The sequence below is a fragment of the Topomyia yanbarensis genome, chromosome 3 (assembly GCF_030247195.1).
Source record: "Topomyia yanbarensis strain Yona2022 chromosome 3, ASM3024719v1, whole genome shotgun sequence".
Classification (NCBI taxonomy): domain Eukaryota; kingdom Metazoa; phylum Arthropoda; class Insecta; order Diptera; family Culicidae; genus Topomyia; species Topomyia yanbarensis.
The window spans coordinates 114,828,182-114,851,796 of NC_080672.1; the positions used below are offsets into that span (position 1 = coordinate 114,828,182).

The following is a 23,615-nucleotide window of genomic DNA, read 5'->3' on the forward strand; positions in this document are numbered from 1 at the left end:
GGGATTAGGATATATGTACAATCCGGATTCATACTAGAAGGTAGACAGGCGGTTATTTTTTGAGCAGAACTAACTGTGCAGTGTTCAAACGTAACACAGCAGATGCGCACTTTTGTTTTGTTGCATCAACGCCATATCAGATTAGCGAACAATCGAATTTAAATTTTTGTGGCTTTGATTCGTTATTTTCTATACATTGGACTTAGTGCGCTAGGTTCATCGTACCGTCAATTTACCATAGTGAAGGATCGGGATGTGCGCGTACGCACGTCCCGACTACCAAAAATTACACACACGAGTTATCCACATGAGGGATAATCGCAGAGGTCAACCCAACCGTAAGTGCAATGGAAGGGTCTCGCCCTGGGGGAACCGCCTTGTTGATCACGGTAGCCCCTGTGCCAGGTAAGTATGCCTGAGCACGGTGCATGCAAATGAAGTCACTTTGGGCAGGATCGTACCGCTATCGATATATAAGGATGGATTCGAAAGGCTACGACGTGTACCACAACTCGTCTACCTGCTTATAATGAAGGGCACAGAAATTATGTATGGTGGTAAGCCTATGTTGACCCTATTAGGAAGAGTGCCGCACTATTTCGTTAAATAATCCTAAGTTTAGAATTGATGGAATGCATGTAAATGTATCAAATTTCTCGCTTCGTTCTATATAAATATAAATAGAGTATGCTTATTACAGTATAAGAGTCTATTGACACCATATTTCGCATCTCTTGGTGCCGAATCACGCAGTGGCAATATCAATTTTGCTCAAAAAACTGCGCAGTGACAAAAATTGTTTTCTACATTTAATAAACATGTTTGTTCAAAACTTTTGGTTAACTCATACTTACACCTGTCGTGAATCGATGAGAACACTGTACGGACGCGTCTATTCGCGGTAAACGTGGTTGGGTGAATGACGTACGAGGTTTATATCTTTTCGCTCGTCGATCTGTATGCATCGTACATACTCACACGCGCACACTGGCCTCTCGTTATTCCGATCTCGGGTAATAGTTCTCGTGCATCAGAATATTGCTCTCTGCCGCTCTATCGCGATTCTTCCATGCACGATGCACACATACCCTTGCAGATAGGACGATGAGACGGCGACAGGCTCTGCGGTATAGAAGCAACGAGATGCTTACATGCACACATCAGCCAGTTGCTATCCCGATTTGAGTATCGAGCGTCTTTTAATGTTTATTTACCGCTCTTTCTCTCAGTATGGTTTCGCTTTCGTGCATGCATAAACATGTAGGTAGAAAAGTGAACGAAGAATAAAATGTTCGCTTCGTACATCTTCAACATATGTGTTCGTTCGTTTATTCATTCGGATCATAGTTGTATATTTTTAAGAGAATGCGATATCAGAGGCCAACCAATAATACATGCAAGGTCTGTATTCACCAGGAGTGAAATAAAATAAAATGATACCAACATTTTACGCTTTCCGGTATGACTCATTTATCTAGGCCTTATTCTCCACAGTGTCTCCTATAGGTGGTCGTTGATCATATGGCATAGAAACCTACAAGACTTGCTAGCGTGATCTCACGTTGGCATCTTATTGAGACTCTTACCAGACAAAGCCTTTGTGCGGTGTCATACAGCAAGTATCTGAGATACTGGAACGCTGGTGGCATTGCTAAGCATCAATATATGATTTCGATACCTGAGACCTCCTACAAACGATAGGTTTACAGGCTGGGAGTTGCGAGTTGCAGAGAGGTGTACATTTCGATCCTCTCAGACTACCCTTGCTCCGCTAGCGAATGACGGATCCCAATAGTAGCATGTCTGTAATAACATACGTACATGGAACTATTGAGATCCAGAGCTACAGGTCCAAAGCCCTGGTAAAGGAGGATGGTTGTGATGATCCGGGCCGAGATCACCACGTAAAGCAAGGTAGGGCATAACCCCAATTCCAAGGCGTGAAGCGACCCGTGCCGAGGGATGAGTGATCGAGGGGGTGAAAAAGATGCTCGATCGTTAACGGAGCCTGTGGGGTACCTGGGCAACCCCCACAGTAAGCGTCCCTTACCACGCTAATGCGGAGCTCTGGCGTGGCGGACATATATTTCTCGCGCTACTCGTGGGAATTTTCATGGAGCAAAATAAAAATAATAAAAATAAACAGACGGAGGTGCCAAACCCCTTCGCAAGAGGTGGTTTGGCGAGGTCTCCCCCCCGTGGGGAGAGTAGTGGAACGATGAGTGCTGTACTCGAAAGCACCAGTGACCCCCCAGCAGCGGTAGGCAATACCCCTACCAATGCATCGGAGGGGCCAATAGCTGCGATGCGCAAAGTAGCGAAGCAACTCGATGCTATAATCGACTTCGCTAGCGCAAAGCAGAACATAGCCAAGGAGTTGAAGTTGAGCCTTCTGGAGCTCCGGAAAGCTGTTCGTGTCGCAAGACAGGAACAGCAGGCATATGTTGAGAGGGTGGAATGTCGGGAGAGGCCCGACAGAGAAACCCAGACAGTGGCCTCCAATAGGGAGGAAAGAGAGAAGGTTAATAGAGGTTCACAGACAGTGGCCTTTACCTTCTATGGAGCAGCCACGTCGATCGGAGCGGCGACCGAGTTCCCCTCGAAGGGAAAGGGAAAGGGCAATCGCAAGACGGCATCGAATGCGAAGCGCCCTAGGAAGTCGCCAGGAGAGGGTGCCAAAACCGACACCACTCGGCGTGCAACCGTCAAGGCCAAACGCCGCCTGGGTGAGGTAAGCGAGGGCGAGAGTGACCTCGCTGTGGAGAGCGATGGTACCAGCAACCCGACACGACCGGGGCAGGGGGGCTCAAACCCCTGGACGCTGGTTACCAAGAAGAAGCCGGCACCGAAACCGGAGGTACCGCGGCCTGCGAGGAAGGCCAAGGACAGAGGCGAAGCCTTGTGGTTAAAAACCGACAAGGACAAATACGCCGATGTCCTTAAATCGATGAAGGCGGCCGAAAGCCTCTCGGCCCTTGGGCAGGATGTGCGTAGCGTAAGACGCACCAACACGGGAGAGATGCTCCTGGTGCTGAAGCGAGGCGCACAATCAAGTGCAATATATAAGGCCTTGGCTCAAGAGGTCCTTGGCGAGGGCGCCCAAATCAGGTCGCTAGGTGCGGAATCAACTCTCCAGTGCAAGCACTTGGACGAGTTCACGACCGCAGAAGACGTCGTCGCAGCCGTCAAGGAGCAATGCGGCGTCACAATCGAGCGGGCCTCTGTGCGATTGAGGGACGGACCCTCTGGCACCCAAGTAGCCTACCTCAGGCTACTGAATGCGGATGCCAAAAAGGTAACCGAGAAAGGGAAGCTGAAGATCGGCTGGTCGGTATGCCCTATTAGTATACCCCAGCCGCCTTCAGTGGACAGGTGCTATCGGTGCCTAGAATCCGGCCATAAAGCTTACGAATGTAAAGGCCTAGACAGGAGCAAGCTATGTCGTCGATGCGGCGAGGAGGGGCATAAAGAGCGGGGGTGCACTAAGGCATATAAGTGCCTTATCTGCACCAGCAAGAAGCAAGCCCATAAACATGCTATGGGCGGACCTTCGTGTCCCTTCGGCGAGTTAAATAAGAAGAAGCCGTGAGAGTCACACAGCTAAATCTTAACCATTGTGCAGCAGCCCAACAGCTGCTGTGGCAGTCGGTCTCGGAGTCGAGGACAGATGTCGCCCTCTTATCAGACCCGTACAGCATCCCTGCCGGCAACGGCAATTGGGTGTCGGACGGGTCTGGAATGGTGGCAATCTGTACAACGGGAAGGTTCCCGGTTCAAGAGGTAATACACCCCTCCGCCGAGGGTGTGGCGATTGCCAAGATCAATGGTGTGTTCTATTGCAGCTGCTACGCCCCACCAAGGTGGCCAATAGAACAGTTCTACCAGATGATCGACAGGCTCTCGTCGGACCTCGTGGGCCGGAAACCGGTAGTAATAGCGGGAGACTTCAACGCTTGGGCAGTGGAGTGGGGCAGCCGCTGTACAAATAGCAGGGGTCAAGCGCTAATGGAAGCGTTTGCGAAACTCGATACTGTGCTAGCTAATGATGGCTCCGCTAGTACATTCCGTAGAAACGGAGTGGAGGCGTGGATTGATTTGACCTTTGCCAGCCCGAGTCTGGCTCCAGGCATGGAATGGAGGGTAGACGAAGGCTACACCCATAGTGATCATTTAGCAATCCGCTTTAAGATCAACTATGGTGTGCAGCATCCGAGGGCGGGAGATCCCTGTCAGGTAAGCGGGTGGAAGTCCAATCACTTCGACAGCGAAGCTTTCACCGCGGCCCTGGGACTGGAGGCCAACACCGACAGTCTAAGCGGGGATGCGCTGGTAGCTGTTCTATCACGCGCGTGCGACGCCACTATGCCGAGAAAAACACTGCCAAGAAACGGCAGATGCCCGGTATACTGGTGGAGTGCCGAGATTGCAGCTCTACGGTCAGCCTGCCTCAGAGCTAGACGTAGGATGCAAAGAGCTCGCACCGAGGATGCAAGAGAGAACCGCCGTGAAGTGTTTCGAGCTGCGAAATTAGCCCTTAACAAGGCTATAAAAAGCAGCAAGAGAGCGTGTTTCGACAACCTGTGTGAGAGTGCCAACGCGAATCCGTGGGGTGACGCCTACCGGATTGTGATGGCCAAGACCAAAGGGGGCTCCTCACCCCCAGAACGGTCTCCGGACCGGTTGGCAACGATTATCGAAGTACTCTTCCCGTCTCGAGCCACAAGCCCCTGGCCACCTGCACTACGAGACAGTGCGGGCACGGTCGAAATGGTGGCTCCAGTGACGAACGAAGAACTACTCGCAGTGGCTAAATCCCTAGCAATGAACAAAGCTCCAGGGCCGGATGGAGTTCCGAACAACGCTCTCAAGGCAGCGATCATAGCGAACCCGAACATGTTCAGGCTAGCTATGCAGAGATGCCTTGACGAGTGCCGTTTCCCCGATAGATGGAAAAGGCAGAAACTGGTGCTGTTGCCGAAGCCCGGGAAGCCGCCAGGCGACCCATCGGCGTACAGACCAATCTGTCTGATAGACACGACTGGCAAACTGCTTGAGAGGATCATCCTCAACAGGCTCACCCCGTACGCGGAAGGTACGGACGGTCTGTCAAGCAACCAGTTTGGCTTTCGGAAGGGTAAGTCCACAGTGGACGCTCTCAACTCAGTGATAAATACTGCCGAGATAGCGATCCAACGAAAAAGGCGAGGTATTCGATACTGTGCGTTAGTGACACTTGACGTGAAGAATGCATTCAACAGCGCAAGCTGGGATGCCATCGCGCTCTCGTTACACCGGCTTAGCCTACCGGTGGGTCTGTACCGGATCCTGGAAAGTTACTTCCAAAACCGCGTACTGCTATACGAGACCGATGCCGGTCAGAAAAGGGTTCCGATTACCGCCGGAGTCCCGCAGGGCTCGATCCTAGGCCCGGTGCTATGGAACCTCATGTATGACGGGGTTCTGAGACTGAAGTTCCCTCCTGGGGTCAAGATCGTCGGCTTTGCCGACGACGTAACCTTGGAGGTCTACGGGGAGTCAATTCCTGAGGTAGAACTAACCGCAGAACACGCGATTAGCACGGTGGAGGAATGGATGAGCGCGAGAGGCCTGGAGCTCGCTCATCATAAGACGGAGGTAGTTATCGTCAACAACCGCAAGTCGGCACAACATGCAGTTATCCATGTGGGAGAAGTCGCGATCACTTCACAGCGAAGTCTGAAGTCTCTCGGAGTCATTATAGACGACAAGCTGACCTTCGGCAGCCATGTCGACTATACGTGCAAGAGAGCGTCGACTGCTGTTGCGGCACTATCGAGAATGATGTCCAACAGCTCAAAGGTGTGCGCCAGTAGACGTAGGTTACTGGCAGGCGTTGCCGTATCTATCCTCAGGTACGGCGGCCCGTCATGGTCAAGAGCACTGAGGGTAACCAGTTACCTACAGAAACTGGAGAGCACCTACCGCGTGATGTGCCTCAGAGTGATATCTGCCTACCGCACGGTATCACACGATGCATCCTGCGTGATAGCGAGCATGATGCCAGTCGGGCTGGTCATTCGGGAAGATGAGGAGTGCTTTGAGCTACGTGGAAATAGGGGAGCCCGCGAGCGCACCAGGGTGACCTCGGTCGCCAGATGGCAGCGTGAGTGGGACAACTCCTCGAAAGGTAGGTGGACCCACCGGCTGATACCTAGCATATCGAGCTGGGTGGGAAGACCCCATGGGGAAGTTCACTTCCACCTGACACAATTCCTGTCAGGCCATGGCTGTTTCCGTCAGTACCTCCACAGGTTCGGACACGCGGAGGTCCCAGTCTGCCCGGACTGCCCAGGTGTAGATGAAACTGCCGAGCACATACTGTTCGTATGTCATCGGTTCGACGTCGAAAGAAGAGCAATGCTTGACGTCTGTGGCTGGGACACAACCCCGGATACCCTTATCCAGCGGATGTGTCAAACGGTGGAGAAGTGGAACGCAGTCTCGGCTGCTACCATCCAGATTGCCAGTAGGCTACAGGTAATCTGGCGAACCGAGCAACAGACGGCGGGCACGGCTAACTAGTGATTGGTTAGTTGGAGCGAAAAAGGCCAAGCGCAAAATAAGAGAGTGAATGGTCTGTTCATGCCGAGGTAGGTTGGCGCAGCGAATGGCAACCGCGTAAGGGGTAAACCCAGCCACCCCGAAGCAAGACAGAAGAGTGAGTGTATAGGCGTATAAGTGGACTGCCTCATGCCAAGACGGGAGGGTCGTAGCGTAGTATGTTGGAACTAAGCTATCGATGCCTCATGGCGTGGCAGAGGAGTGAAAGGGTGAGCATCCAAGTCAGTCTCACACTGCATGTTAAGGGTGAGCATAAAAGTCAGCCTCACAGGTTGGTAGCAAGCAAGGAATGAAAAAGGTGAGCACAAAAGTCAGCCTCGCATGGTATGTCAGAAGTGGGGCCTAAGAAAAATGTCCCACATGGGATGCCAGAGGGAGTGACAAAGGTACAATAGAGTGGCACGATTGAGAGTGAATCAGGTGATAGGGTGAGCACCCAAGTCAGCCTCACATGTATGGGTAGGGCGAGCACAAAAGTAAGCCTAGCAAGGAATGAGTAAGGTGAGCACACAAGTCAGCCTCGCATGGAACGTAAAAGGTGAGCACAAAAGTCAGCCTCATGTGGGAGTGTTTGAGAGTGAATCAAAGTGTGATTGAGAGAGCACCCAAGTAAGCCTCATACAGGATGTATGATCGCGCGAGTGAGAGTGAATGAGTACATTGAGTACAGCCATCCCCCCTGAAGTAATACCGAGAGGTAGTTCCTGGGAGGAATGATGGCGGAGCCCAATGGAGTTTAGTCGGTATTAATGGCTGGTCACCATTCGAGTCCGACACGCCCCCAGTGCACCCCGTGTGGTAGATTGGACCCTACCGTTAGCACGTGTACTGGGCTAGGACATAAAGGTCTTCTCCATTGTAAAAAAAAAAAAAAAAAAAAAAGACTACCCTTGCTTGGCCGGCAAATGCCTGGGCAATGCGCAATACAGACCCGGTGGTTAGCCACAGTGGTCCTTAGCCTCTTGCCCAGGAACTCCTATCTCTACCTCCCCGCGGAACCGGCTGGGATACGAGTAGCCATAGGAATGTTCGGGTAGCCAACTCGTTGGGACTATGGTCGTATGCTGACAGGGAAGGGGGGCCGTGTAGTTGCCGGCATACAATAGCGCTACGGACCACCCGTTCCGGTGATATGGGCCCACCAAACGGGGTAACCCCAATTCCAAGGCGTGAAGCGATCCGTGCCGAGGGATGAATGATCGGGGGGGTGAAAATGATGCCCGATCGTTAACGGAGCCTGTGGGGTACCTGGGCACCCCCCACAGTAAGTGTCTCTTACCACGTTAATGCGGAGCTCTGGCGTGGCGGACCTATTTTCTCGCGCAACTCGTGGGTCTTAATATGAGTCTTTGCAATAACAATAAAAAAGTATGCGATAAGGAGGCGGAAGTGTTTACGGCGCTGAACCCCTTTGCCAAAGGGGGTCTGGCGAGGTCTCCCCCAACAGGGGCTGACAGCGGAGTGAAGGTGGCCGCAAATAACGGCACCAATGGTGAAATGGAGGTGGTAGGAGATGATACTACCAGCACGCTTGGCGGACCACTACCTGCGATGCAGGAAGTTGCCAAGCAGCTGGATAGCATCATCGAATTCACGAGCGGGAGGAGTAACATCAGTAAGGATCTAAAACAGAACCTGCTGGTGCTTCGTCAGGCTGTTCGAGTCGCAAGACAAGAACAAGTAGCCTACATGAAGAGGTGGACGGAAAGAGAGAAGGCCGACCGCGGTATCCAAACCGAGGCCTTCTCCTTCCATGGCGGAGCGACGATGGCGCAGGAGGCGATAGATTTCGCCTTATCGGCCACCAAACGCTTAATGGAGGGGGAGACTGCGAAGCGGCCTAGGCCTAATGTAGGCACGCGCAGCAATGCCAAACGACGGGCAACCAACAAGGCCAAACGTCGCTTGGGTGGTGCGGATCCGGGTGCGAAGGATCCCGCAGGGCGGCGTCCCGAGAAGGCGACCTCCCAGCCAAAAAAGGCGAAAGCCGCCAATCGGGCGCGCACTGCGGAGCGACCTGGCACCAGCCTGCCGGCGCCATCGGTACAAGATGGCGAATGGCAGGTGGTTAGCAGGGAGCGGAAGTCCAACGCACCTCGACCCGCTAAGAAGAAGGCGAGGGATAGAGGAGAGGCCCTGTTGGTGAAAACCAACGGGGGCAGCTATGCGGATGTCCTAAAATCGATGCGGGCGGCTGAAAGCCTCTCGAATTTAGGACAGGATGTGCGAAGCGTCAGACGCACCAAAGATGGCGAAATGATCTTGGTGTTGAAGCGTGGATCACAATCCAATGGAGTAACGTATAGGAGGTTGGCCCAAGAGGTCTTGGGAAACGGCGCTCAGGTGAGGTCGTTGGGAGCGGAAGTGACTCTCCAGTGTAAGCAACTGGACGAGATCACAAACGCAGAGGACGTCGTCTCGGCCGTTAAGCAGCAGTGCGGCGTCGAGATCGATCAGAACTCTGTACGTATCAGGGAGCGGTTGCTTGGCACGCAGGTAGCTTACTTCAAGTTACCGGCCGCGGAAGCCAAGAAAGTAACCGACAAAGGGAAGTTGAAGATCGGATGGTCAGTATGCCCAGTTAGCATACTCCAGCCGCCTTCAGTGGACCGATGTTTTAAATGTCTGGAGCCAGGCCACAAGTCATACGACTGTAAGGGCCCAGACAGGAGCAAGTTGTGTCGTCGCTGCGGCGAGGAGGGACACAAGGCGCTGAAATGCGAGAGGGCACCCAAGTGTCTCATCTGCGCTAGCAAGAAGCAGGGCCGCAACCATGTTATGGGCGGACCTGCTTGTCCCTTCGGGGAGGCGGGAAAGAGGAAGTAATGGCAATCGTCACACAGCTGAATCTTAACCACTGCGCACCTGCTCAGCAGTTACTGTGGCAGTCGGTATTGGAGTCGGGGACAGATGTCGCCCTTCTATCCGACCCGTACAACGTCCCTGCCGACAACGGCAACTGGGTGGCGGACGGGTCTGGAATGGCGGCAATCTGTGCAACGGGTCGGTTCCCGGTCCAGGAGGTAGTACAGTCCTCTGCGGAGGGTGTCGCGATTGCCAAGATCAATGGTGTGTTCTATTGTAGCTGCTATGCCCCACCTATGTGGCCAATAGAACAGTTCAACCAGATGATCGATAGGCTCTCGTCTGACATGGTGGGACGAAAGCCGTTTGTCATAGCGGGTGACTTCAACGCTTGGGCGGTGGAGTGGGGCAGCCGCTATACAAATGGTAGGGGCCAAGCGCTTCTGGAGGCGCTTGCGAAACTCGACGCAGTGCTAGTCAATGATGGTTCCGCTAGCACATTCCGTAGGAATGGGGTCGAGTCGTGGATTGACGTAACGTTTGCCAGTCCAAGTTTGGTCCCAGACATGGACTGGAGGGTAGACGAAGGCTACACCCATAGTGATCACCTAGCAATACGCTTCAAGATCAACTTTGGTGTGCAGCATTCTAGGGCGGGTAATCCCTGTCAGGTACGCGGGTGGAAGACCAATCACTTCGACAGCGAAGTTTTCACCGCGGCCCTGGGACTGGAGGTCAACACCGACAGTCTAAGCGGGGATGCGCTGGTAGCTGTTCTATCACGCGCGTGCGACGCCACTATGCCGAGGAAGACCCTGCCAAGAAATGGCAGACGCTCGGTATATTGGTGGAGTGCTGAGATCGCAGCCCTACGGTCAGCTTGCCTACAAGCTAGACGTAGGATGCAGCGAGCCCGCACTGAGGAGGGTAGAGTGGAACGACGTGAAGTGTTTCGTGCTGCGAAATCGGCCCTTAACAAGGCCATCAAGCGCAGCAAGAGAGCGTGTTTTGACAAATTGTGCGAGGAGGCCAACGTGAATCCGTGGGGCGATGCCTACAGGATCGTGATGGCAAAGACCAAAGGGGGCTCCTCACCTCCTGAACGGTCGCCAGAACGGTTGGCGAGAATTATCGAAGTACTCTTCCCGTCCCGAACCATAAGTCCCTGGCCCCCAGCGCCGCAAGGCACGGCGGGTACGGACGACATGGTGGCCCCGGTGACGAACGAAGAGCTACTTGCAGTTGCTAATTCTCTAGCGGTGAATAAAGCTCCAGGGCCTGATGGAGTTCCAAACAGCGCTCTCAAGTCAGCAATCATGGCGAACCCGAACATGTTCAGGTTGGCTATGCAGAGATGCCTTGACGAGTGCCGTTTTCCGGATAGATGGAAAAGGCAGAAGCTGGTACTGTTGCCGAAGGCCGGGAAGCCACCTGGCGACCCATCGGCGTACAGACCAATCTGTCTGATTGACACGACGGGCAAATTGCTTGAGAGGATTATCCTCAACAGGCTAACTCCATACGCAGAAGGTATGGACGGCCTGTCAAGTAATCAGTTCGGTTTTCGAAAGGGAAAGTCCACGGTGGACGCTATCAACTCAGTGGTAAGGACTGCCGAGATAGCGATCCAACGGAAGAGGCGGGGCATTCGATATTGCGCGTTAGTGACACTTGACGTGAAGAACGCATTCAACAGCGCAAGCTGGGATGCCATCGCGCTCTCGTTACACCGGCTTGGCCTGCCGGTGGGCCTGTACCGGATCTTGGAAAGCTACTTCCAGAACCGTGTACTATTATACGAGACCGATGCCGGTCAGCAAAGTGTTCTTATTACCGCAGGAGTTCCGCAAGGTTCAATCCTGGGCCCGGTACTATGGAACCTTATGTATGACGGGGTTCTGAGACTAAAGTTCCCTCCGGGTGTGAAAATCGTCGGTTTCGCCGACGATGTCACCCTGGCGGTCTACGGGGAGTCAATCTCAGAGGTAGAACTAACGGCGACACACGCGATAAGCATAGTAGCGGAATGGATGAGCGCGAGAGGCCTAGAGCTCGCCCATCACAAGACGGAGGTGGTTGTTGTCAATAACCGCAAGTCGGCACAACAAGCAGTTATCCAAGCGGGAGAAGTTGAGATAACTTCTAAGCGGAGTCTGAAGATTCTTGGGGCCATCATAGACGACAAGCTGACCTTCGGCAGTCATGTCGACTATGCGTGCAAGAAGGCTTCGGTGGCTGTTGCGGCATTATCGAGGATGATGTCCAACAGCTCCAAGGTGTGCGCCAGTAGACGCAGGCTACTGGCCGGTGTCGCCGTATCTATTCTTAGGTACGGTGGACCGTCCTGGGCGAGGGCACTGGGAGTAACCAGTTACCGTCGCAAATTGGAGAGCACCTATCGCTTGATGTGTCTCAGAGTGATATCTGCCTACCGCACGGTATCACATGATGCATCCTGCGTGATAGCGGGTATGATGCCAGTCGGGCTGGTCATCCGGGAAGACGAAGATTGTTTCGAATTGCGTGGCAATAGGGGAGTCCGTGAGCGTGCCAGGGTGACCTCGGTCGCCAGATGGCAACGCGAATGGGACAACTCGTCGAGAGGTAGGTGGACCCACCGGCTGATACCCAACATATCTAGCTGGGTGGGAAGACCCCATGGGGAAGTTCACTTCCATCTGACACAATTCCTGTCAGGCCATGGCTGTTTCCGACAGTACCTCCACAGGTTTGGGCACGCTGAGGCCCCAGTCTGCCCAGACTGCCCAGGTGTCGACGAAACTGCGGAGCACGTACTATTCGTATGTCCCCGCTTCGACGTCGAAAGAGGCGCTATGCTAGGCGTCTGCGGCTTGGACACAACCCCTGATACCCTTGTACAGGGGATGTGCCAAGCGGTAGAGAAGTGGAACGCAGTTTCGACTGCCACCACTCAGATTGCCTGCCGGCTGCAGAGAGCATGGAGCGCCGAGCAGCAGGCGAGGAGTTAGAGTGAGTGAATTGGCGGATGATAGACGAAGGTATGGTCTACCCATGCCAAGATGGGAGTGAGTGTGCGATAATGTAAGGCACGAGTGAGAGCGTACGCTGAGTACGGCCATCCCCCCAGAAGTAATGCCGAAAGGTAGTTCCTGGGGATGGATGGCGGAGCCCAATGGAGTTTAGTCGGTATTAATGGCTGGTCACCATTTGAGTCCGACACGCCCCCAGTGCACCCCGTGTGGTAGATTGGACCCTACCGTTAGCACGTGTACTGGGCTAGGACATAAAGGTCTTCTCCATTGTTAAAAAAAAAAAAAAAAGACTACCCTTGCTTGGAGGTTGAAAAAAAAAAAAAAAAAAAAATAAAAAATAAAATGATACCAACATTTTACGCTTTCCGGTATGACTCATTTATCTAGGCCTTATTCTCCACAGTGTCTCCTATAGGTGGTCGTTGATCATATGGCATAGAAACCTACAAGACTTGCTAGCGTGATCTCACGTTGGCATCTTATTGAGACTCTTACCAGACAAAGCCTTTGTGCGGTGTCATACAGCAAGTATCTGAGATACTGGAACGCTGGTTGCTAGTGTGGAGAATAAGGCCTAGATAAATGAGTCATACCGGAAAGCGTAAAATGTTGGTATCATTTTATTTTATTTCACTCCTGGTGAATACAGACCTTGCATGTATTATTGGTTGGCCTCTGATATCGCATTCTCTTAAAAATATACAACTATGATCCGAATGAATAAACGAACGAACACATATGTTGAAGATGTACGAAGCGAACATTTTATTCTTCGTTCACTTTTCTACCTACATGTTTATGCATGCACGAAAGCGAAACCATACTGAGAGAAAGAGCGGTAAATAAACATTAAAAGACGCTCGATACTCAAATCGGGATAGCAACTGGCTGATGTGTGCATGTAAGCATCTCGTTGCTTCTATACCGCAGAGCCTGTCGCCGTCTCATCGTCCTATCTGCAAGGGTATGTGTGCATCGTGCATGGAAGAATCGCGATAGAGCGGCAGAGAGCAATATTCTGATGCACGAGAACTATTACCCGAGATCGGAATAACGAGAGGCCAGTGTGCGCGTGTGAGTATGTACGATGCATACAGATCGACGAGCGAAAAGATATAAACCTCGTACGTCATTCACCCAACCACGTTTACCGCGAATAGACGCGTCCGTACAGTGTTCTCATCGATTCACGACAACACCGTCATGAAATGTTAGTTGCCTCCCCTTATGTAGGGTAGCGAACCCCTTTTAACCCTAGTCCTAGTATCCCCCAACCCATTTGAAGCCGTTGGTTGGGAGCAGCATCTGCCATCTTATTTTCAGCAAATGGTAGGATGAAAATTGAGACATTCGATTCGAGCTTTTATTGCGTTCAAATGCGAGGATTCCATCATGTTCAAGCTATTTTTGTTATTATACTGGTTCTTTGAAACATCGATTGAAGTCCGAGTAATTAACAAAATAGTGCGACACTCTCCCTGATGAGGCTGAAGTAGGTTAATTTCCCTACATTGTGAACCAAAACAAAGTGCGATGAGCGGTACAATATCTTTTCTCACCGTCATAAAAGTACGTTGCACTGACATTCTTGTCTGTGGAGAACCCACAATCAGGGCCGTAACATCCCGAATAGAAATGTACAGTAACAAAACCATGATTTTCGCTGTGACAGTACAGTAATTTTACAATATTTTACAGTAAGTTTTAGTGTTATGCTACAACACAAAAACAATAAACTTTAACATATTTACAGTAAATTTTAATGTAAAATCGACTGTTACTGTAAAAACCCGTTTTAATCCACCTGGTGGTCCAATGTGCCTTTCTCATTTATCCAAACTACGATTTCATGGCTGGGTATGTTTTATATAATGGTGGAAATGTATATTACATATTCAGTGCGATTTACACATACGTACAATGAATCGACAGCTTCGAGCTTGAGTTGCTATGTGTCGACGCTGAAACACTTGAAATCAGCGGCGGATCCAGGAGGAGAGTTCGGGAGTTTGGACCCCACCAAAAATTTTCAACTTGTTAAGAAATTTTAAATTAGTTTCTCAACTTGAAATCATTTCAAACCAAATTTTTACTGGTTTTTCAGACCCACTAGGAAAATTTATTCTGGAACTATAAAATTTTATTCGGGTACATGATGAGCGAAGGGCGGTTTAGGAAAAAGTGGTGAGTGATGTGGGGGAGAGGAGGTACCCCTCACCGTATTCCCCTAATTACGCCACTGTTAAAATACAGAAAACCTATACAAGTTTAAAAAAATTGGCCGGGATTACGTTGACGATGTTCACAGTGATTCTATAGGAGAAAGGAAAAATGTGAACTTGCTGTGTGTCCACACTCTTCAACCCGTAACTCCAAAACCGGTAGTCGGAATTTTATGAAATTCAATAGCAGCCTATGGGAACGTTGTACCTTTCATTTGAGACTAAGTTTGAAAAAATCGGTTCAGCCATCCCTGAGTAACCTATGTGCATATTTTTGGTTACATAATACATACACACACATACGCACACACGCACAGACATTTGCCGAATTCGACGAACTGAGTCGAATGGTGTACGACAGACGGCCCTCCGGGCCAGGATCAACTTGACGATGTTCAAAGTAATTGCATAACCTTTCTATAGGAGAAAGGCAAAAAGGGAGGTGGGTATGTATCTTTACATAAAAAAAATCGATTCTGCTCCATACATTTTTTTCTCGAAAACAGTAAAATTTAATGTGAATTTACTATATCAGCTTTTTGTTGAACAGTAAAATTTATTGTTACATGAAGTTTTATCGTAAATCTACTGCGAGAACTCTGCATCGAACAATAATGAAATTGTAATAACTATAATATTTATTGTAAATGCTATTGTAAAATTCGATCCGGGATGGTCTTTTACGCCCTTTGCGAAGTCTCAATTTTGCGCCCCTTTGATGTTAGCTTTAGCTTTCTTTTTCAGAGTGACTTTCGTACATTAATTTAGTAGGACATGGAAATTGTCAGCATTATCAGCGCATATGTAGCGGTAAATATAAAGTTAAGTGTTTGTTAACAGAATCTAACTGTTACACTATGTATATTATAATGACTCCTAAGCAAGACTTTAGGTTTTAGAAAAGGACAATTGACATGTGAATACAACAAATGCTGTATAATATGCCATAAGCTAGAGGAGCACGTACTTCGATAACAAAAGGTCATTCGTGAATAACGAGGACCCGTAAAAGTAACGTTACAATATAGTTTGCTATTTACTCATTTATGGATAAGAAGTTTTGCAAACTTGACAAGGCAGTTCTGTTTAAAAAGCGTTGGCAATGACATCCTGTCCAGGCCTTTAGATTAACTATTTCCTTAAGGGAGGGGGGGGGGGGGGGTTAAGGGTTTCAGCGTGAAGAAAAAAAGTTTTTTTTTAAATTTTTTTAAAACTTTGCGTGAAATGAATTGATCAAAATTTTTATACATTGTATCATTTCAATAACATGCTGTAATTTTTCTATGCAAAAATATCGACCAGCGACTCGGTGACGAACCTTTTTATAGAACATCTCTGGAAAAAACATGATTTCCGGTGATACCTGCCATTCAAAAACTACCTAACCGATTTCTTTCAAACTTTGCATACACATTCTATGTTAAAAATACCTATCCCTTACGTTGCGTTTTTGAGATAATTTTTTATTTAAGGGGCTGTTTACTCATAAAAAGGAGAAATTTTTCGTGAAAAATTGTAATTTTTATTTAAATGAGTAAAAAAAACCCTTAATTGAAAATTTATCTCAAAAACTCAACGCGGAGGTAACGTATTTTTTACATAAATGTCTATGCAAAGTTTGAAAGAAATCGATCAAGTAGTTTTGGAATGGCAGCGGCCGGTAACACCGCAAATCATGTTTTTCCAGAGACGTTCTACAAAAGGTTTCGTCACCGAGTCGCGTGTCGATATTTTAGCATAGAAAAATTACAACATGTTATTGATATTGTACACTATAATATACAAGAGTTTTGATAAATTTGCTTCACGCAATGTTCTAAAAAAAATCACAAAAAGTGTTTTTTTTCACGCTGAAACCTTTGTTTGTTTAGTGTTTATTTGATCAACTAAGAAATCAATCCACTGGGTATTTAATGCGCGTAGGGAATACGCATGATCTTGTCTGAGTGAATCATGACTTTTGACATATTATGAGGGTTGAGAATTGACTATTCGCAAGAGGAATTCAAAAGCACTTACCATTTTCGGCAGCCATATCAGCACGAATAACAAATGTTTTATTGTAATATTCATTGGTTTACTTTTAGTCTATTTAATCATCAATAAATTATATTAATTGTTCTTATTGTACTGAGTACTTGCATATGCATTGGAGCGGTACATGCAATATATTACTGTTACATTAACCACATCTCTTCATGAGTTTAAAAGTACTATAGCTTGATTATTGACGTAAAAGGTGACAAACTAGTTGCTTTTAATTCGTATTGTTTTCAATCTTGTGAAAGTAATTAGCGTGAAAAACGCGCATATGTCATCGGTTGTATATCCGACATAAACAGTTAGTCGTTTCAGGTATATTGATAGGGCTTTTTTATACTATCTAAAATGTGCTTTAGATAGCACAACAACGTGCGTGAATAATTATAACATAAAAACAGTCGTCCGCGGAGAAAGAAGCCAATACATAATTGTCAATAATAACACGGTGCTGCAAAATAAAAAAATAATGCACACTAAGATTCTTTAAGCGGTTTTTACGAGGTTTGTTTTTACGCGGATTTTCGAATAACAGCAATGCAATAATGCAAAATACTTAAACTTTTTTCAGAAAAAATTTCTTGGTCCTTTTAAAATTAGAAGAATTAATTTTTTGCACGGATTTCGCAAAAAAACACAGTTTTTGCAAAAAATATTCCTTTTTCAAGATTTAGAAGATTTTCGGAAAGATGGAAGGACGGGTCTGGAAGACTCCTTATGACCCGCACCTCAACAATATGGGTATTTTCGGAATGGACTTGACGAATAGGTGCTAAAAATCGTCATTTTGAAATCCAAGATGGCGCTTTCTGGTTTAGTGAAATTAGCCATAACCCAATCAATTAGGGTATTTTTGGAAGTTGAAGTTGCAGTACAAATAGTTTTAAGTAAACAGTTGAATTTAGTTGAATTTTGGCAATGGGTTTAATTTGAATCAATTAAAACCCCCAACTCACACCACATACGTCTCTTTTTTCTCTCACTTCCAATCTCACCGCACTCTTCTGGATGAACACATACAAATATTTTGCATTTCGCTGGTTTTTATGATCAGATATTATATTCGAGGGTGTTTCAGATGATTGCCCAGATGTTTCATGCGGGAATTTCGGTGAACCGGACATCGTCATCTAGAATTTCAAAATGACGTCAAACATCGACATTTGTCTCCTTTTCATCAAAACCATTTCGGAAATACTCATATTGATTGAGTTTTAGAGAATCTTGCTAAGCCGAAAGTCGCCATCTTGAATTTCAAAATAACGTCAAAAATCAATTTTTCATGGACAACCTTTGCGGAAGATACAGATTTATTTATTTATTTATTTATTTATTTCTGGCATCTACTCGCCAAGACCATTCCCAAAATACTCCTATCGCATGGATTATAGCGAATTAAGCCAAACCGGAAGTCGCCATCTTGGATTTCAAAGTGGTGTCAAAAATCAATTTCTTGCACCTGCTCGTCAAAACCATTCCGAAAATACCCATATTGATTGAGTTGTAGCGAATTTCACGAAACCGGAAGTCGCCATCTTGGATTTCAAATTAGCGTCAAACATAAATTAAAAGAGAGTGAGCCCAATTTTATCCAAAAATAATGTACTGTTCCCCGCAACCGACAAAAATTTATCTCATTAATCGAAATAAACGATTATTTCGGCACACAATAATAACTATACTATGATTCATGGTTAAGAATCGCTCGAGGAGTTTATTACTTTTGTGAATGAGGATCATATATTTGGATTAAAAAATCGTTTTGCACATGCCATCAAAACTCACCCTTATTAAACTTTTTCTGTAAATAAGTTGTTTGTATTTTAATACCTGTAAGTCAAATATTATTATTGCTTTATATTACCATTTTTAGTTCCATTTGGAAGGAGAAAAAATATCTACGACATAAAGTCCTCCTATCTGTCCGTTAATGCAATAAGGTAACTTTTAAGTGGTGAAGTAATAACCCGTGATTTTTGCAGGATTTTCGTTTATTTTCTCAGTATAACAAATTATGAACATATCAATTATTGTTAAAATTAAACAAAAAATGATGAACATATCAATTATTATTAAAATTCAAAAGGTGAATTTCAAGAGGATCCATGACACCTTCGTCAACATTTTATCATTCGGAGTAAGGGTGGAAATTGAAGGCGTTGTTAATGATAAGAGTTTGATACGCGAGAATCTGCTGCAGTACAGAGTTGGCTGTTTTAGAGATCACTTACCTTAGCCGGTGGAAATACTGGACTACAAAACATTTGAATTCAGTGTCAATCACGGCGGATTATTCGAAAACATAGCCACATATGCTGGAGCCCTTCTACCGAACGACAAAGTTCGTCTGCCTGTCCGTCTGTTTGTTCCGCGGGTCATGAATTACTCTCAGGCCGCTGCGTAGAAGACCTTCCCGGACGATGAGTCACCCGCTAGCTATCGATAATACGCGGCGTTAGAAAAGCGAATGAAGAGTTTGATGAATGCCAAAAACGTAGTTACTGGCGCATGTTCGTTGACAGACTAATACGAGAAACATCGATGAGCACTGTTTAGGGCACGGCGCGATAAATGCGAAACCGAAACAGTATTAGCGTGGAATATACAAACAATTGCATATTCCATTTCGCCAAGAAGATTTGTCCACGCTACGCCCCGGCACAGAAGACCTATCGCGTCGCGTCTCCGCCCGATACCTCGAACGAAACACCTTTTTTCGATGGTGGAGCTCTCACTTCCTCTCTTATCATGCAAGAATAAAGTCCCGGGGCCAGAGAGAATCAAATTCAACTTGTGAGGATTCAGCCACACTGTCCCAAAAGATGCTTGTTGAGTTTATTTGATAAGTTTCTTGAGAGTGACATTGTCCCATACGATTGGAGACAAGTGACAGTCATCGCCATCCAAAAACCAGTAAAACCAGCCTCCGATCACAACTCATATCGTCCGATTGCAATGCTGTCCTGTATTCGGAAATTATTCGAGAAAATGATCCTGTTCCGTATCTACAATTGGGTATCTACAATTTGGCTTCCGAAAAGACAAAGGGACGAACGATTAGAAGAGCAGATGGCATCAGTGTCTTAGATATTAAGAGGGCAGTTGATTCAGTTTCTATCAATATGCTTTCAGAGAAGCTGCTCCAGCTTGTTGTCGGAAAAGGACATGCATTTTTCGTATGATGATTTTCCGACATCACGATTTAGCTTCTTGGGTCTTCCCCGGGGCTACAATTTTTTTGTGTCAACGACATTGTGTTGACAACTCCTTCACGTTAAGACTACTAGTTGCAGATGACAGTGTGGTTCAGCAAATGAATTCTTTGGTTGGTGAATACATTTATATTTCATCTGAACCGAAACCATTCGACTTGGAGTGTAATGGTAGTTGCGGAAAATTCACGCGGTAATAGACTTTTTAATTTGAGATTTCGCACCACTGAGAAAATTAATATAAGAAATGTCTCATTTCGCTGCTCGGAGGATTAAAATGAATTTTTCTCCTAAGTATTACCAATATGAATAATGTGTTATTTTTTGATTCCCTGAAATCTAATATATTCGCCTAATAGTCGATCAACAACTCAGCCAACAGTGATTGACTGGTTGAGGCAGCTTCTGTTATTGATTCCAATTTCTTAAAAAATTATGCACATTTGACAATTACGTTGCCAAATGCCAAACGATGTTCACATATTCGTTTTGATAAAACATTTGGCTTTGTATGACGACTACGCATATTCTATATATCAATAGTAATTCTTCAATAGGGCTAATGAGACTTTTGTAAACAAACTTATTTCGCTCATTATTCCGCCAACGAGTTGAATTTTATGAAAAATACACATGAATCAACATATTTACCCTTGGCAGAATCAATTTCAAATGTTTTCTGTGTTGAAATGATAACAAATTAAGAGAAATCAGCAAAACAAAAGTTTGGTTACAAATCTTATTAGCCCTATTCAAATGTTGATATGGATATATAGTACAACTCAACATGCTACATAGCTGTGCAAACATTGGGGCATAAAAGTTGCATGATCCATTTCCAGTACGTGTGAACTTCAGAAACGGAGACTTTGACTGACCACGCGAGATAGACTTTAATAGACGATAAGAATACTTCAACAACTAACCTCAGAATCTGTATTTTAAACAAAATTTATATACCATCTTACACAAATATTGCTGAATATAATATTTAATCTCTTGTGAATAATCTACGTAATGTCTCTGGTGAAAATTTCCCATAACGCTAAAGTTGACGATGACAATGGAATCAACGCAAAATTCAGCGATAACGTCGAAATCAACCTCAACAACCCTGGTGTGTACTGCCAATATAAGGTTTGAAATGTATTTGTTTTCAATTTGTGCTGAAGCTAACATGCTACTCAATTTACAATTCATTGTGATCATTTCATTCATTTCATTTCAAATGGTTTTGAATCCAGTCCAAGAAACTGGTTACTCTAGTGTACACTCCGGGAACCCCTTTACGGCCGCAACCATAGCCCCAACTGACAACACCGTACTCGTAATAAAGACCATCAACAGGTGCAACCAGTCCACCGCCTGAGTCACCCTGGCAAGTATCTTTGCCCTTTTCCGCTCCAGCGCATAGCTGAGAGTCAATAATGTCTTCGTCATACGCCGCGTCACAAGTTTCCAGACTGACACCATTCAAAAATACATGAAGTTTATAACGGCTTCCATATTCTACAAAATTATTCAGCATTAACAGTAATTGAATTTTTTTTCTAATTAAATTAGTTTACCATAAGATCCGTTTTTGTGTTCCGTATTTCCCCAACCAACTGCAGTAAATCTCGTGTGATCTGTGTCCAGTGTTCTAGCTTTATCAGCAAGTGGCAAGCAAACCGGTGATATGAAATCCGTAAAATTGACTCTGTGTTTCAACTTAATCAGTGCAACATCATTTCGGAGAGTCAATCTATTAAAGTCCTCGTGACTAATTATACTTTCAACTTCTACGTCAACCGGTGGATCGGTGCAAACAGATTCTGAATTGCAATCAGTCTCGCTCTCTAAATCCCATTCGCCCAGTCGAACGCGCTCTCTGAAAAGTTTAAGTTTGGAAACATGTATATAGTTGAAATGATTTTTAATGTGGGGCACCTGTGTTTTGCCAAGTTTGAATTTTGGTTTAGCTGTGATTTTCAGACAAATTTTACACATTATTTGTACTCTACTGTAAAATATTTGAATATGCAATTCCGTCAGCGTTTGTGAGTCTATTAAACCATATTTAAAAAAATGGCGTCCCGATTTAGTTCGAATCGGTTGGGATCATTAAAATCGAAGTATACAGTTTGATTCCTGATTATTTTCCGAGTTGCTGACAGCCTGTTTTGCTGATTTTTCAGCATAGAATATCACAAATAAATCAGCACAAAACATCACAATTATTCGAAGTTAGATTTTGAACAAGAATCTGCACCATTTTGATAATTTTGAACATTTCCAGAACCCCCTACTTCAGTATTTCGGCAAGTTAATTACAAATAAAACTGTAGACTAAGAGATGTAATAAGTTACAGATATAAAAATAGTTCCGTAGAATACCTAATTATAGGCTAACAAAATAGCGAAGAAATCATCTGCAAATTACTAGCTTTAAAAAATCAGCTACAAATTGTACAATCACACAGGTCGCCCCTTTTAACCCTCCAACAGTCGCGTCATTGTCAATTTTTATTCAGGCGACCGCCTGAAACTCTAAGGACCATTTCTTCACCCTCGCTTAACTTTTACACCAGGTTCACCACTACGTTTAAACCCGGCTTAGGCGCGAAGCGAAGGTGAAGAAATCGGCCCTAAGACAATTTCGCTTGAATTTTAAAACACTTTGAACTCTGCGCCTTTCAAATTCGATTGGAATTCAAACTCAACAACACTGTCAAAAACATACATCCTATAATCTTTGGAGAGTCCATCGGTGCAATGTGCCGCAGTGAGAACGTAACGATTTGAAATCAAACTGCCGCCACAATGGAATAGATCGGATTTGTATCCAGTTTGTCGAAATACCAAAATGGCGGTCCATGGGTAGCTGTCAATGCTTGTGATATTTCCACCATAAATCCGATCGGAAACTTGGATACCACACGTTCCAGGTTCCGGGAGCTTATGAGATGCTGTGAATTCGAGAAAATCAAAATTAAAAATAAAAAATAAAATAAAATAACACAATAATATTTCGTAAAAAAAACCCAAACAATCTTTTTTTTGTTTCTTTGGGAAGCTAAGAAAAGAAATGATTTGCGTTATTTTGCAATAGCCAAATGTATACACGTAAAGCCTAAAAGAAGCCTGTATGATGAGCTAGTTTTAATGTTAGTCAAAGCCTGGTATGAAGGAAACCATTGATTTTCACTAGTATCCTCAAGCAAATAAAACACAATTTAAATATTGTGTTCTATTAATTGACTCTTCAACACCTTATTTTTCATTTAGATTTCAAACACTTCATATGGTATACAAACGGTTGAAAAACTATAATCCATGATTTACCAGAGAATGAAAGGAGTCCTAGTAACACAAGGAGACAGTTTACTGATTTAGTAATCATTATGAACCGACCACTTTGAACGATCCAGATGGACTGATTTTAATCTATGCAAATCAGTTGCCCTTCTGAAATCTTGCAGCTAGAGAAAATTTAAACAAATCGTATTTTAATAATCGAGATTATCAGTAGAGTACACCGGGGTAAGGCTGGAGATGGAAAGATAAGGCCTCGTACCTAACACATGATTAGACAATCACGTCCGTACTAGCACCTTGACCAAACAAGTGTCAATCATTTCAGAGCTAATTTCTTTAACCCTTTCATGCTCAACTTTTTTCTAGTGCATGTATGGTTCCAAAACTATTTTTCATCTGACCGGTTTTGATCAAGATAGGCACTT

The 23,615-nt window shown here is 45.8% G+C and overlaps 2 protein-coding genes and 1 non-coding gene across 14 annotated transcripts in view; all 3 read right to left on the reverse strand.

Moving 5' to 3' along the window:
- Positions 1-23,615, reverse strand: part of LOC131688679 (protein Fe65 homolog) — a 281,910-nt gene that overhangs the window by 83,364 nt on the left and 174,931 nt on the right. The window lies entirely within an intron of this gene.
- Positions 249-413, reverse strand: LOC131694401 (U1 spliceosomal RNA). The gene has a single exon (XR_009306497.1). It is a non-coding gene; the product is annotated as a U1 spliceosomal RNA (small nuclear RNA).
- On the reverse strand, positions 20,807-23,368 carry LOC131688684 (CLIP domain-containing serine protease B4-like). The gene is made up of 4 exons (XM_058973133.1): positions 23,218-23,368; positions 22,616-22,841; positions 21,462-21,763; positions 20,807-21,402 (listed from the first exon to the last, which is right to left on the reverse strand). The coding sequence occupies exons 1-4, from the start codon at positions 23,273-23,275 to the stop codon at positions 21,113-21,115; spliced, it is 876 nt and encodes a 291-aa protein (XP_058829116.1). The 5' UTR covers positions 23,276-23,368; the 3' UTR covers positions 20,807-21,112.

Excerpts from the sequence above, each read along its gene's own strand:
- LOC131688684 (XM_058973133.1), bottom strand. The coding sequence starts at position 23,275 with ATGATTACTAAATCAGTAAACTGTCTCCTTGTGTTACTAGGACTCCTT. Across the intron at positions 21,764-22,615 it reads CTCTCCAAAGATTATAGGAT|AGAGCGCGTTCGACTGGGCG; the intron begins GTATGTTTTTGA and ends TAAACTTTTCAG. Across the intron at positions 21,403-21,461 it reads ACACAAAAACGGATCTTATG|AATATGGAAGCCGTTATAAA; the intron begins GTAAACTAATTT and ends ATAATTTTGTAG.